The 13,869-nt window shown below is 41.4% G+C and overlaps 2 protein-coding genes across 3 annotated transcripts in view; one reads left to right on the forward strand and one right to left on the reverse strand.

Annotated features, from left to right (window-relative positions):
- The window catches only part of ERCC6L (excision repair cross-complementation group 6-like), a 62,818-nt gene extending 49,543 nt beyond the window's left edge, over window positions 1-13,275 (forward strand). Inside the window, exon 2 of one of the 2 annotated variants that reach the window (XM_011979239.1) lies at window positions 9,227-13,275. In XM_011979239.1, coding sequence (XP_011834629.1) covers window positions 9,227-12,917 — 3,691 coding nt within the window. In that variant the 3' untranslated portion in view covers window positions 12,918-13,275. The remainder of the gene's footprint in view (window positions 1-9,226) is intronic. The other variant, XM_011979248.1, reaches the window with a different exon arrangement.
- Window positions 1-13,869, reverse strand: part of PIN4 (peptidylprolyl cis/trans isomerase, NIMA-interacting 4) — a 107,642-nt gene that overhangs the window by 74,395 nt on the left and 19,378 nt on the right. The gene's annotated exons all lie outside the window — the stretch shown is intronic.

Here is a 13,869-nt window from a genome sequence, read left to right on the forward strand (position 1 = left end):
TCCGCCTCCTGGGTTCACGCCATTCTCCTGCCTCAGCCTCCCAAGTAGCTGGGACTACAGGCGCCCGCCACCATGCCCGGCTAATTTTTTGTATTTATAGTAGAGACAGGGTTTCACCGTGGTAGTCAGGATGGTCTGGATCTCCTGACCTCGTGATCTGCCCGCCTCGGCCTCCCAAAGTGCTGGGATTACAGGCGTGAGCCACCGCACCTGGCCCCCATCTCTATTATTTAAAGAAAATTTTTAAAGGAACAAAGTTAGAGGACTCATAGTTCCTAAATTCAAAACTTACAACAAAGCTACAGTAGTCAAGATAGTGTGGTACTTGTATAAGTATAGATATAGGTCAATTGAATAGAATCAAGAGTCCTACACTGTTCTTTCCTGGAACAGCATGGAGTGCCCATATTTCAGGCACTTGCTTAGGTGTAGGGAATTACGGTTGCTGTTGTATTTTGTTCTTTTTGTGTTTTTTAATTTTTTTTTCTACTCAATAAGCTTTCATGTCCACCTTCTGGTAATGATCTTATCCCCTGGCCACTAGGGTGGGCAAGTAACATTCTTTAAAACTTTTATTGTGAAATATAAGATACGTATATTTCACAATATATGCATAAACAAAATGTATAAAACGTAAATATTCAATTTAATGGTGGCCTGGGCCTCTTAGGATAGGAGACTACACAAGTTTTGGTTTGGGGCTTGACACTGTTAGCTCTGTACTCTATTTCACCTATAAGAGCAATCACTGAAAACAGTGTAAGGCTTTCTGTAGTATTTATTATCTGGTTATTGGCTTTGGATTCCTCAGAAAAGAACTATTTGGACCAAACTGTATGGCTCAAAAGAGGCCCAAGGTTCTTCTTGCTCTTTTAGGTCCTTCATACCCTGTCATAAAGAGAATATAAGCAGGCAGGAAGAGCAAGGCTGATTTCAAAGTGAGTAAAAGCAGGCAGGGTTGTTGAACTCCTCCTTTGTAATCAGACCTGAATATTTTAGTGCTGCTTTTGGTTGAACTGGGCAAATACCCTTCTGCCAGAATAAACAGGAAGAAAGCATCCTCCTACATGCTAACAACATGCCCTCAGAAGCAGCTGAACCTGCTGGCTAATCACTCCGGAAAAAAATAGCATAACAGTAATTATGCCAAAACCAAAATTATCCTTTTTTCTGGCATAGCAGATGTGCTTTGGCATCTAGAGGGTATCCTACCAGCCAATGTTCTTCAGCAGAAAGAAGTTTTATTATTTTGGGGAGTATTTGGTGGCTAACATCCTGACTGACCCTTTGGAATAAAGTCTAACTAAAAATTAAAAATTCTCCAGGGACAGTTAATTTCTTTTACAATGGGTATAGACCTTTAGTACCTCCAGCTCCTTAATCTTCCAATCCAAGGTTATCTGGTTAACCACTGCCAAACACAAAAGGACAAATACTATATGATTCCACCTACATGAAATATCTAGAATAGGCACATACACAGAGACAAAAAGTAGATTAGATGTCACTGAGGGGTGGGAGAAATGGGGAGTTAAAACTTAATGGGTACAGAGTTTCTGTTTGGTATCATGAGAAAGATAGTGGTGATGATTACACATTGTGAATGTAATCAATGCCACTGTACACTTAAAATGGTTAAAATGTCAATTTTATGTTATATGTATTTTACCACATTTTTTTTTTTAAACCTAGACATTCTGTCACAGTTATGGAAACTGGAAGTCTAAAATCAAGGTGTCAGCAGGGTTGGTTTCTTTTTGGAGTCTGAGAAATAATCTGTTCCAAGCCTCTCTCCTAGTTTATCATGGTACTGGCAATCCTAGGAGCTTTTTGGCTTATAGATGCATCACTCCATTCTCTGCCTCCATCTTCATATGGCATTCTCCTCTCTATGTCTCAGTGTCTCAGTTTACCTCTCATAAGTACACTAGTCATATGGGGTTAGGGCCTACCCTAATCCAGTATGACCTCATCTTAAATCAATAACATCTGCAATGTCCTGGTCACATTCACGGGCTCCAGGTCGACATGAAATTTTGGAGGACTCTATTTAACCTAGTACAGGACACTGCCATGGATAAAATCTTCTGGGAAATGTACATAGAATCAGAAGGACATTAACAACAAAAAGATCCCCAGAAATGCCACCATTTTATATGGGATATGTGGATGGAGAGGAATTCAAGATGCAGACTGAGCATCTTGAATGGTTAGAGAGGTAGAAGAAATCTAGGAGAGAGGGTTGTATGCCACTGAACCCAAGGGGGAGGGAAAACTTCAGGAGGGATGTAGTCATCAGTGGTTTTAAGCACAGCAGAAAGGTCAAGAAAGATAAAGACTAAGAACTGTCCATGGAGTTTGGCAATATGGAGGTTGGTGTCCTTGGTGAGAACACTTACATTAGAGTGCTAGGTAAGAAGCCAAATCGCAGCGTGTTATGAATCTTGCTTTTGTATGCCTTCAAATTGAGAGGCAGCAGTCTATTGGCAAAGCAGTCTTTTTAGTCTTTTTCACCCACCACCTAGATTCTGTTATTAATGTTTTACTATACTTGCTTTATCATATACCTATTCTTACAACATATCTATTCCATCAGTCCATCTTCTTTTTTTAGGATACATTTCAAAGTAAATTGCAGACATCAGGATACTTCCCCCTAAACACTTCAGCATATAAACTATTAAGTGGATTTCAATATTTGTTTAGTTTTTTTCTTTTAAAGTAAAATTTTCATACAAAGTAATATATAAATCTTAAGTGTACATTTGGTGAATTTTGACAAATGCATACACCTGTGTAACCCAAACTCCTATCAGGATATAGAATACTATTATCACCCCAGAAAGTTCCCTCACGCCCTTTCCCAGGCAATTTCCACCTCCAGAGGCAACCACTGTCTTGATGTTTTCCACCATATGTTAGTTTTGCCTATTTTAGAACTTGATATAAGTGAAATCACACAGTTTCTACTCTTTTATGCCTGGCTTTTCCTCAGCATGTATTTGAGATTCATACATGTATAAATTCATACATGTAGTAGTTTGTTCTTTTCTGTTATTGAGTCCTTTGTATGAATATACCACAGATTGGTGTTGTTTGTTTGTTTGTTTGTTTTGAGTTAGAGTCTTGCTTTTTCATCCAGGCTGGAGTGCAGTGGCTCAATCTTGGCTCACTGCAACCTCCGCCTCCCGAGTTCAAGCAATTTTCCTGCCTCAGCCTCCCGAGTAGCTAGGATTACAGGGACCCGTCACTACACTTGGCTAATTTTTGTATTTTTAGTAGAGATGAGGTTCCACCATGATGGCCAGGCTGATCTCGAACTCCTGACCTCAAGTGATCTGCTAGGATTATAGGCATGAGCCACTGCGCCCAGCCTAAACTTTTTTTTTTTTTTGAGATGGAGTCTCACTCTGTCACCCAGGCTGGAGTGCAGTGGCACAATCTTGGCTCACTGCAACTTCCGCCTTCCGGGTTCACATAATTCTCCTGCCTTTGTCTCCGGAGTAGATGGGATTACAGGTGCCTGCCACCACACCTAGCTAATTTTTGTATTTTTAGTAGAGATGGGTTTCACCATGTTGGCCAGGCTGGTCTCAAACTCCTGACCTCAGGTGATCCAACCGCCTCAATCTCCCAAAGTGCTGGGGTTGTTTCCAGTTTTTGGTTATTAGGGGTAAAGCAACATTGTTTGTTTGTTTGTTTGTTTGACTCTTAAATGCCTGTCTTATAAATGGTGCTAAGCAGGGAAAAGCTAATTATTAAACATTGTTTGACTGAAATGTGAACCATATTCTCCCCTAATTTATCTCAGAAATCACTACTACTTAATAATATTGTTTGTGTTTATATGTGATTTTAAAATGATCCCCACATTGATTAAAATGACCATCCCTGAAAGTGAGGCCAAAAGGAAGGAATCTTCCTAGCCTACTCTGCCATGACTTGGGCTTTAAATGGGCCGTTTTCAATACTGGCATTCAGGTCACCTGCAATTTTTATGTTATCCAAATGTTTTACGTTTTATTGATTTTGATGGAGAATCAAAAGACATCTGTTGTGTCTAATGTGTCTACATGCATCTTGACAAGGGGACTGGACATAAAGACATGTCAGGGAGCTGATACTCCAGGAGCTGGATCAGTATAGGGAAACTGTTAACGGGCAGGTCTTTGTTCTTAGAGCTCCCAAGATGGTGGCAAGCCTTTTGTTCTCTGACCTTGGGGTTCTTGGCTTCTTGGGCCATGTGGTGAGTGTTAGAGCTCTATTAGAAGCTGTGGGTCATGGAAGAGAACCGTGGAACCCAGTGACTAGTGTTCAGCTCGATTAGGACAAACCCGGGCACTTAGTCATGCAGGAACAATGGCGAGCCTTTAGCCTGATCCGGAGCGGCAATGGGCGCCTTGCTGTATCAGAAACGCAGCGGTAGACGGTGAGCGAAAGCTCGGCTGGAGCCGTAACAAACACAGACCAGAAGAGTGTGCAGTTGCAAGATTTAATAGAGTGAAAACAGAGCTCCCATACAATGGGAGGGGACCCAAAGGAGGTTGCCCCTCCCGGCTGGAATGCCTGTTTATATCCCGATCATTGTCCCTCCCCCTGTGCTCTCAGGTGATATATGATTTGACTATTTCTTTACCTCCTGCTTTTAGCCTAATTTGTATTTTAGTGAGCCCTCTTTACTACCTGATTGGTCAGGTGTGAGCTGAGTTATAAGCCCCAAGTTTAAAGGTAGGTGCGGTCACCTTCCACAGCTAGGCTTAGGAATTCTTAGTCAGCCTAGGAAATCCAGCTAGTCCTGTCTCTCAAAACTGGGTTCTTGTTGAGAGAACAGCGATAACCCCACTCACAAGCACCGAGATTAGCAGGTCTAGGTTCCTCCAACCCTATATGGGCCTAGTGACTGGTGGCCAGATTACGAAACAAAAAGCATTTCTGATTGTTTTGCATGTGAAGAAAACAAACAAAGTTTTATTGAGTTAGGGTCTTTGCATTCAGTTCTCTGTCTCTTCACATTCTTTTCTTTTTCTTTTTTTTTTTTTTTTGAGACAGGGTCTGGCTCTGTAGCCCAGGCTGGAGTGCAGTGGTAACACGATCATAGCTCACTGCAACCCTAGCCTCCCAGTAGCTGGGTCTATGGGCGCATGCCACCAAACCTGGCTAATTTTTTTCTATTTTTTGTAGAGACCAGGGCTTCACTATGTTGCCCAGGCTAGTCTCAAACTCCTGGGCTCAAGCAATCTGCCTGCCTCGGCCTCCCAAAGTATTGGGATTAGAGGCTCAAGCCACCGCTCCCAGCCATCTCTTCACATTCTAAAATAACTTTGTAGGGAATGTTCCAAAGGGCCCTCCACAACAAGAAAAATCAAGTGTGTGTCTTCTGCGACTTAAGCTTGTGTGCCTTTTCAGCTGCTCATTTGCAAACATTGTGTGTTTAGCTTAGCTTAGCTCTTTGGGGCATAGGTATAATAGTATGGCTTATTGGTTTCTCCAGATAGAAAAACTTTCAGCATCTGAACCAGCAGACTCTGTGGAGAAGAAAGGTTTCTCAAGGTATCAGCCAGTTCCAAAGGGAGGTGGATTACATGTTGAGAGGTTAATTGGCTATGGTCAAGGAAGATGTTTGCATCTGAGCAAATAGCTTTGGGGCAGAGAGGATTTTATTTTTCATTTATTTATTTTTTGAGATGGGGTCTCACCGTGGTGCACAGGTTGGAGTACAGTGGTGCGATCTTGGCTCACTGCAACCTCCGCCTCCCGGGTTCATGTGATTCTCATGTCTCAAGCCTCCCGAGTAGCTGGGATTACAGGCACCCACCACCACGCCCAGCTAATTTTTTTGTATTTTTTTAGAGGCGGGGTTTCACCATGTTGGCCTGGCTGGTCCCGAATTCCTGACTTCAGGTGATCCACCTGCCTCAGCCTCCCAAAGTGCTGGGATTACAGGCATAAGCCACCATGCCCAGCCACAGAGATGATTTTAAATGGCCACTTGGGCAGGGCTTCTTATGGAGAAGACCTTTAGGTGGGGTTATGACCCAGGGAGTTAGCAGCTAGGCAGTTTTGCCAGTGAAAGGGTAGCTTTCCAGGTAACAGGACTTTGTAGCCCAAGTTTAATTGTTGTATCCCCTTCCTCCAGGAGTTGTTTGTATATTATATATATATATATTTATATTTTAAATGGGTCTTGCTCTGTCACCCAGGCTGGGGTGCAGTGGTGCGATCATGGCTTACTGCAGCCTAGACGTCCCATGCTGAAGCGAACCTCTTGCCTCAGCCTCCTGAATAGCTGGACTGACTACAGGCATGTGCCACTGATAGGGTTTGGCCGTGACCCCATCCATAATCTCATCTTGAATTGTAATCCAGATTGTAATCCTCATGTGTTGGGGGAGAGACCTCCTGGGAGGTGATTAGATGTCCTTTTAAACAATCCTTAAAGAGAATCATGCTCTAGTCATATAATTTCAGGTAAAACCATTTAAACACACAAATTTTTGTTTTTATTGTCCCTTCCTATGGAATTAAAAACTGACATTTCCCCCCATACTCTAGCACTATTCTTCTCCTTGTTCTCTTGCTTGAGGGGTATGGTTCTTTGTCCTGAACTGGTTACTCCTCCGTGTCCTCCTGGCTCCCAAGCAGGCCTAGCTTCTCCCTGCCTATGTTCAAGGAAAACAGGGGAGCAATTCTGGAAAAATATTTGAGCCCATGAAGTGTTAGCTAAGTTATCCAGATCATTAGGGATCCTGTGTGCTATAGATGGATAAATCATTACATTAGCAATAAAAAGGACATGTTTTCCCTCCAAGCACTGAAAAATGGAAGTGATTAGAAGCTAAGTGGCTAAATCAAACTGCATTGTAAAAAGCATTCTAGTCTTGCAAATAATCAGATATCCAGGGCAGTGCTATAAAAAGCATTTATTTTTCCCCCCTGATTCCATTGTAGGGAAAGAATACCATCCTAGGTCCAACTTGATTGGTGGAATAGACTGAGGGGAAAGGAATAGCTGAGATGCAGTTGTTAGACAGACCTGCTAACTAGGGTGGACCAGGGACTGGGGAAGGCAGCTTGGCTCACAGCAGCGGTTTAACCCAGCCAGAAAGCAGTGATGTCCAAGGAATACTGTAAACTCTGGTTGTGGTTCAGGCAAAGGTTGACAAATGGGGGTTCCAGAGGGTGGGTAGAGCACAGCAATAAGTATTTTAGGCTGGTGCTAAGAAGTCTAGGCACACAGTTGCCATTTAAAAGGCTGGTGTGTGTGATTAGTGGGGACTCTGGCCCAGAGCTAGGGATCAGGGGCAGCACTTTAGTCTCTGGGGAAGATGCCTGGCTAGAGTTACACAGAACCCCAGGTTTCATAGGGGTTTCAGGATACTGGGTAGGTTACCAGTTCAGGAACTTGGAAATAGTCTAATAATTTAAAACTGTTATTTTTTCCTTCAAGCTCTAGAACATAGATCAAGACTGCTTTCCAAAGCAGCTCTGAATAATTAATAATTCCCACCAATAGTGGGAGTTTTTCACACCTTGCCAACACTTGTATTTTCCTACTTGTTGGTTATAGCCATCCTAATGGGAAGTGGTATCTCCTTGTGGTTTTGGTTTGCCTTTCCCTGACAACCAATGATGTTGAGAGTCTTTTCATGTGCTTATTGCCCATCTGTATATCTTTTTTTCCTTTTATTTATTTATTTTTTAAGAGACACAGTTTCGCTATGTTGTTCAAGCTAGTCTTAAACTCCTGACCCCAAGCAATCCTCCTGCCTTGGCCTCCCCAAAGTGCTGGGATCACAGTCATGAGCCACCGCACCCAGTCCTGTATATATTTTTTCCCCCTCTGGTTGCTTGTGTGTTTGGCATCATATTTAAGATACTGCCAAATCCAAGTCATGAAGATTTTTACACCTATATTTTTTCCTAAATTTTGTAGGTTTAGCCCTTAGACTTAGGTCTTTGATCCATTTTGAGTTAATTTTTGTATACGGTATGAGTAGGGGTCCAATTTCATTCTTTTGCACATGGATATCCAGTTGAAAAGAGTTCTTTCCCCAGTGAATTATTTTGGCGCCCTTACTGAAAGTAATTGACCATAAACCACTGAAGAACTTTAAGCAGAGGAATGACATGACTTATTTTATGCTTTAAGACAGTACTGCTGGCTGCTATATAGAGAGTGTATTGGAGGGGCAAGAGTTTATGTAGGGAGAGCAGTGAGTAGGAAGCTGCAATTATCCAGGCCAGAGATGATGGTGACTTGGGCCACAGTAATGGTAGTAGAGATGGAAAGAAGGTGGTTATAACTTGGGAAATAAAGTTAGTAGGACTTGGGACTGCCTGGCCTGGGGGTGGGGCATAAAAAGAAAGGAAAGGACAAGGATGACTCCTCTTTAGGTTGGGGTCAAGGATTCTCTTCAGATTTGAAGTTTGGATGGCTAAATAGATGGTAGTGTTATTTACTAGCACACAAATGGAGAAGCACGTTTTTAGAGGGCAAATAATGAGTTTAGTTTGGGATGAATTGAATTTGATTTCAAGTGGAGATGTCCAGAAGGCAGCTGGAATATGGGTCTAGAGTAGAGCTTGAGGGACAGCTCTGGGTTGGAGAGAGTGATTTGGGAGTCATGAGCACATAGGTGGGAGTGGAAGCTCTGGGAAAACTTGAGGAGAGACTAAAAAGAGTGAGAAGAGGTCCTAGGACTGAGTCCTCTGGGAGGAAGAACACAGAAGAAATGGTCAGTGAAGAGGAGGAAAACCAGAAGGAATCTATAGGAATCTGAAAGGAGGGAATTTTAAGAGGGGAAGGGAGTGATCAATAGTGTCAAATGCATCACGGAGCTCCAGTAAAATAAGGCCAGAGAAGTTCCCATGTTTCCATGCCCCTACACATAGAGGTTTGTTTTACAAAAAATATCACTTCATGCTTCTTATGGGTGCCAACTTAAAAAAAAAAAACTGTGGAACCAATAATCTTTGCACATTCATTTTCCACAACTAGTGCCTGAAGGTGTTGCTGGCAGCATCTGGTGGATATTTGTTTGTGTCTCAAGTGATGCCAGCTTTCATTGGCATCTTCTGTGCTAATCTTTCCCATCCTGAATTGAGGATATTAAAAGTCCAGCTGCAGTTTGGATTCTAAAATGAACTCTAAAGCATTCTTAGACTGAATGTTCAATGTTTCCTTTCTCTTCTTCTTCTTTTTTTTTTTTTTGTACCTTTTTTATAGATATGTGAAAGAGGCCAAAGAAGCAACTAAGAATGGAGATCTGGAAGAAGCATTTAAACTTTTCAATTTGGCAAAGGACATTTTTCCCAATGAAAAGGTGCTGAGCAGAATCCAAAAAATACAGGAAGCCTTGGAGGAGTTGGCAGAACAGGGAGATGATGAATTTACAGATGTGTGCAACTCTGGCCTGCTGCTTTATCGAGAACTGCACGACCAACTCTTTGAGCACCAGAAGGAAGGCATAGCTTTCCTCTATAGGCTGTATAGGGATGGAAGAAAAGGTGGTATATTGGCTGATGATATGGGATTAGGGAAGACTGTTCAAATCATTGCTTTCCTTTCTGGTATGTTTGATGCTTCACTTGTGAATCATGTGCTGCTGATCATGCCAACCAATCTTATTAACACATGGGTAAAAGAATTCATCAAGTGGACTCCAGGAATGAGAGTCAAAACCTTTCATGGTCCTAGCAAGGATGAACGGACCAGAAACCTCAATCGGATTCAGCAAAGGAATGGTGTCATTATCACTACATATCAAATGTTAATCAATAACTGGCAGCAACTTTCAAGCTTTAGGGGCCAAGAGTTTGTGTGGGACTATGTCATCCTTGATGAAGCACATAAAATAAAAACGTCATCTACTAAGTCAGCAATATGTGCTCGTGCTATTCCTGCAAGTAATCGCCTCCTCCTCACAGGAACCCCAATCCAGAATAATTTACAAGAACTATGGTCCCTATTTGATTTTGCTTGTCAAGGGTCCCTGCTGGGAACATTAAAAACTTTTAAAATGGAGTATGAAAATCCTATTACTAGAGCCAGAGAGAAAGATGCTACTCCAGGAGAAAAAGCCTTGGGATTTAAAATATCTGAAAACTTAATGGCAATCATAAAACCCTATTTTCTCAGGAGGACTAAAGAAGACGTACAGAAGAAAAAGTCAAGCAACCCAGAGGTCAGACTTAATGAAAAGAATCCAGATGTTGACGCCATTTGTGAAATGCCTTCCCTTTCCAGGAAAAATGATTTAATTATTTGGATACGACTTGTGCCTTTACAAGAAGAAATATACAGAAAATTTGTGTCTTTAGATCATATCAAGGAGTTGCTAATGGAGACGCGCTCACCTTTGGCTGAGCTAGGTGTCTTAAAGAAGCTGTGTGATCATCCTAGGCTGCTGTCTGCACGGGCTTGCTGTTTGCTAAATCTTGGGACATTCTCTGCTCAAGATGGAAATGAGGGGGAAGATTCCCCAGATGTGGACCATATTGATCAAATAACTGATAACACATTGATGGAAGAATCTGGAAAAATGATATTCCTAATGGACTTACTTAAGAGGCTGCGAGATGAGGGACATCAAACTCTGGTGTTTTCTCAATCGAGGCAAATTCTAAACATCATCGAACGCCTCTTAAAGAATAGGCACTTTAAGACACTGCGAATCGATGGGACGATTACTCATCTTTTGGAACGAGAAAAAAGAATTAACTTATTCCAGCAAAATAAAGATTACTCTGTTTTTCTGCTTACCACTCAAGTAGGTGGTGTCGGTTTAACATTAACTGCAGCAACTAGAGTGGTCATTTTTGACCCTAGCTGGAATCCTGCAACTGATGCTCAAGCTGTGGATAGAGTTTACCGAATTGGACAAAAACAGAATGTTGTGGTTTATAGGCTAATCACTTGTGGGACTGTAGAGGAAAAAATATACAGAAGACAGGTTTTCAAGGACTCATTAATAAGACAAACTACTGGTGAAAAAAAGAACCCTTTCCGATATTTTAGTAAACAAGAATTAAGAGAGCTCTTTACAATCGAGGATCTTCAGAACTCTGTAACCCAGCTGCAGCTTCAGTCTTTGCATGCTGCTCAGAGGAAATCTGATACAAAACTAGATGAACACATTGCCTATCTGCAGTCTTTGGGGATAGCCGGAATCTCAGACCATGATTTGATGTACACATGTGATCTATCTATTAAAGAAGAACTTGATGTGGTAGAAGAATCTCACTATATTCAACAAAGGGTTCAGAAAGCGCAATTCCTTGTTGAATTTGAGTCTCAAAATAAAGAGCTCCTGATGGAACAACAAAGAAATAGAAATGAGGGGGCCTGGCTAAGAGAACCTGTATTTCCTTCTTCAACAAAGAAGAAATGCCCTAAATTGAATAAACCACAGCCTCAGCCTTCACCTCTTATAAGTACTCGTCATACTCTGGAAGAAGATATCAGTTCCAAAATGGCAAGTGTAGTCATTGATGATCTGCCCCAAGAGGGTGAGAAACAAGATCTCTCCAGTATAAAGGTGAATGTTACCACCTTGCAAGATGGTAGGCACCCATATGAAGGTACATGTAGTGCTGACTCTATAGCTACTTTACCCAAGGGGTTTGGAAGTGTAGAAGAACTTTGTACTAACTCTTCATTGGGAATGGAAAAAAGCTTTGCAACTAAAAATGAAGCTATACAAAAAGAGACATTACAAGAGGGGCCTAAGCAAGAGGCACTGCAAGAGGATCCTCTGGAAAGTTTTAATTACGTACTTAGCAAATCAGCCAAAGCTGATCTTGGGCCAAATTTAGATCAACTAAAGGATGATGAGATTTTACATCATTGCAATCCTTGGCCCATTATTTCCATAACAAATGAAAGTCAAAATGCAGAATCAAATGTATCCATTATTGAAATAGCTGATGACCTTTCAGCATCCCATAGTGCACTGCAGGATGCTCAAGCAAGTGAGGCCAAGTTGGAAGAGGAACGTTTAGCATCCTCACCACAGTATGCATGTGATTTCAATCTTTTCTTGGAAGACTCACCAGACAACAGACAAAATTTTTCCGGTCAGTCTTTAGAACATGTTGAGAAAGAAAAGAGCTTGTGTGGCTCTGCACCTAATTCCAGAGCAGGGTTTGTGCATAGCAAAACATGTCTCAGTTGGGAGTTTTCTGAGAAAGATGATGAACCAGAAGAAGTAGTAGTTAAAGCAAAAATCAGAAGTAAAGCTAGAAGGATTGTTTCAGATGGCGAAGATGTAGATGATTCTTTTAAAGATACCTCAAGCACAAATTCATTCAACACATCTCTCTTTCAATTCTCATCTGTGAAACAATTTGATGCTTCAACTCCCAAAAATGACATCAGTCCACCGGGAAGGTTCTTTTCATCTCAAATACCCAGTAGTGTAAATAAGTCTATGAACTCTAGAAGATCTCTGGCTTCTAGGAGGTCTCTTATTAATATGGTTTTAGACCACGTGGAGGACATGGAGGAAAGACTTGACGACAGCAGTGAAGCAAAGGGTGCTGAAGATTATCCAGAAGAAGGAGCAGAGGAAAGCAGTGGCGAAGCCTCCAAGTATACAGAAGAGGATCCTTCAGGAGAAACACTGTCTTCAGAAAACAAGTCCAGCTGGTTAACGACATCTAAGCCTAGTGCTCTAGCTCAAGAGACCTCTCTTGGTGCCCCTGAGCCTTTGTCTGGTGAACAGTTGGTTGGTTCTCCCCAGGCGGCAGAGGCTACGAATGACTATGAGACTCTTGTAAAGCGTGGAAAAGAACTAAAAGAGTGTGGAAAAATCCAGGAGGCCCTAAACTGCTTAGTTAAAGCACTTGACATAAAAAGTGCAGATCCTGAAGTTATGCTCTTGACTTTAAGTTTGTATAAGCAACTTAATAACAATTGAGAATGTAACCTGTTTATTGTATTTTAAAGTGAAACTGAATATGAGGGAATTTTTGTTTCCATAATTGGATTCTTTGGGAACATGAAGCATTCAGGCTTAAGGCAAGAAAGATCTCAAAAAGCAACTTCTGCCCTGCAACACCCCCCACTCCATAGTCTGGTATTCTGAGCACTAGCTTAATATTTCTTCACTTGAATATTCTTATATTTTAGGCATATTCTGTAAATTTAACTGTGTTGTTTCTTGGAAAGTTCTGTAAAATTATTCTGGTATTCTTAATTTTACTCTGAAAGTGATCATCTTTGTATATAACAGTTCAGATAAGAAAATTAAAGTTACTTTTCTCAAGTGTTTTCCATCCACTTTGTTTCACTGAGATGATACTGGCAGAAGCCTGTCATTATCAGTCCAGATCTTAAGACATGCTTGTGAACATGCTGTTTCATGTTTTCAGCTTAATACAGGTGGAGCATCCCTAATCCAAAAATGAGGAAACTTTCTGAGTGCTGACATGATGCCACAAGTGAGGAAAGTTCCATACCTCATGTCATGTGACATGTCACAGTCAAAATGAAGGTGTATAACACACTGTTTACTCAGCATCCCCAAGGGAAAAGAGATTCTGTAAGCCCCCTTCAGCTACTATATATCCTTTCCACACAGGCCCAGATTCTCCCATGCAAGCCTGCCTACAAAGGGCAATAAAATGGTTCAACATACACAAACTTTGTTTCAAGCACAAAATCATTAAAAGTAATTATAAAATTACCTTCAGACTTATGTATATAATGTGTATATGAAACATAAATGGATTTCGTGTTTAGACTTGGATCCCATCTCCAAAATATGTCATTATGTATATGGAAATACTCCAAAATCCAGAACCCTTCTGGTCCCCAGCATTTTGGATAGAGTACTAAACTGGAACAGCAGAAAGCTGAGCTAGGTACCT

Source organism: Mandrillus leucophaeus, unplaced genomic scaffold, assembly GCF_000951045.1.
Source record: "Mandrillus leucophaeus isolate KB7577 unplaced genomic scaffold, Mleu.le_1.0 Scaffold1039, whole genome shotgun sequence".
NCBI classification, from domain to species: Eukaryota; Metazoa; Chordata; class Mammalia; order Primates; family Cercopithecidae; genus Mandrillus; species Mandrillus leucophaeus.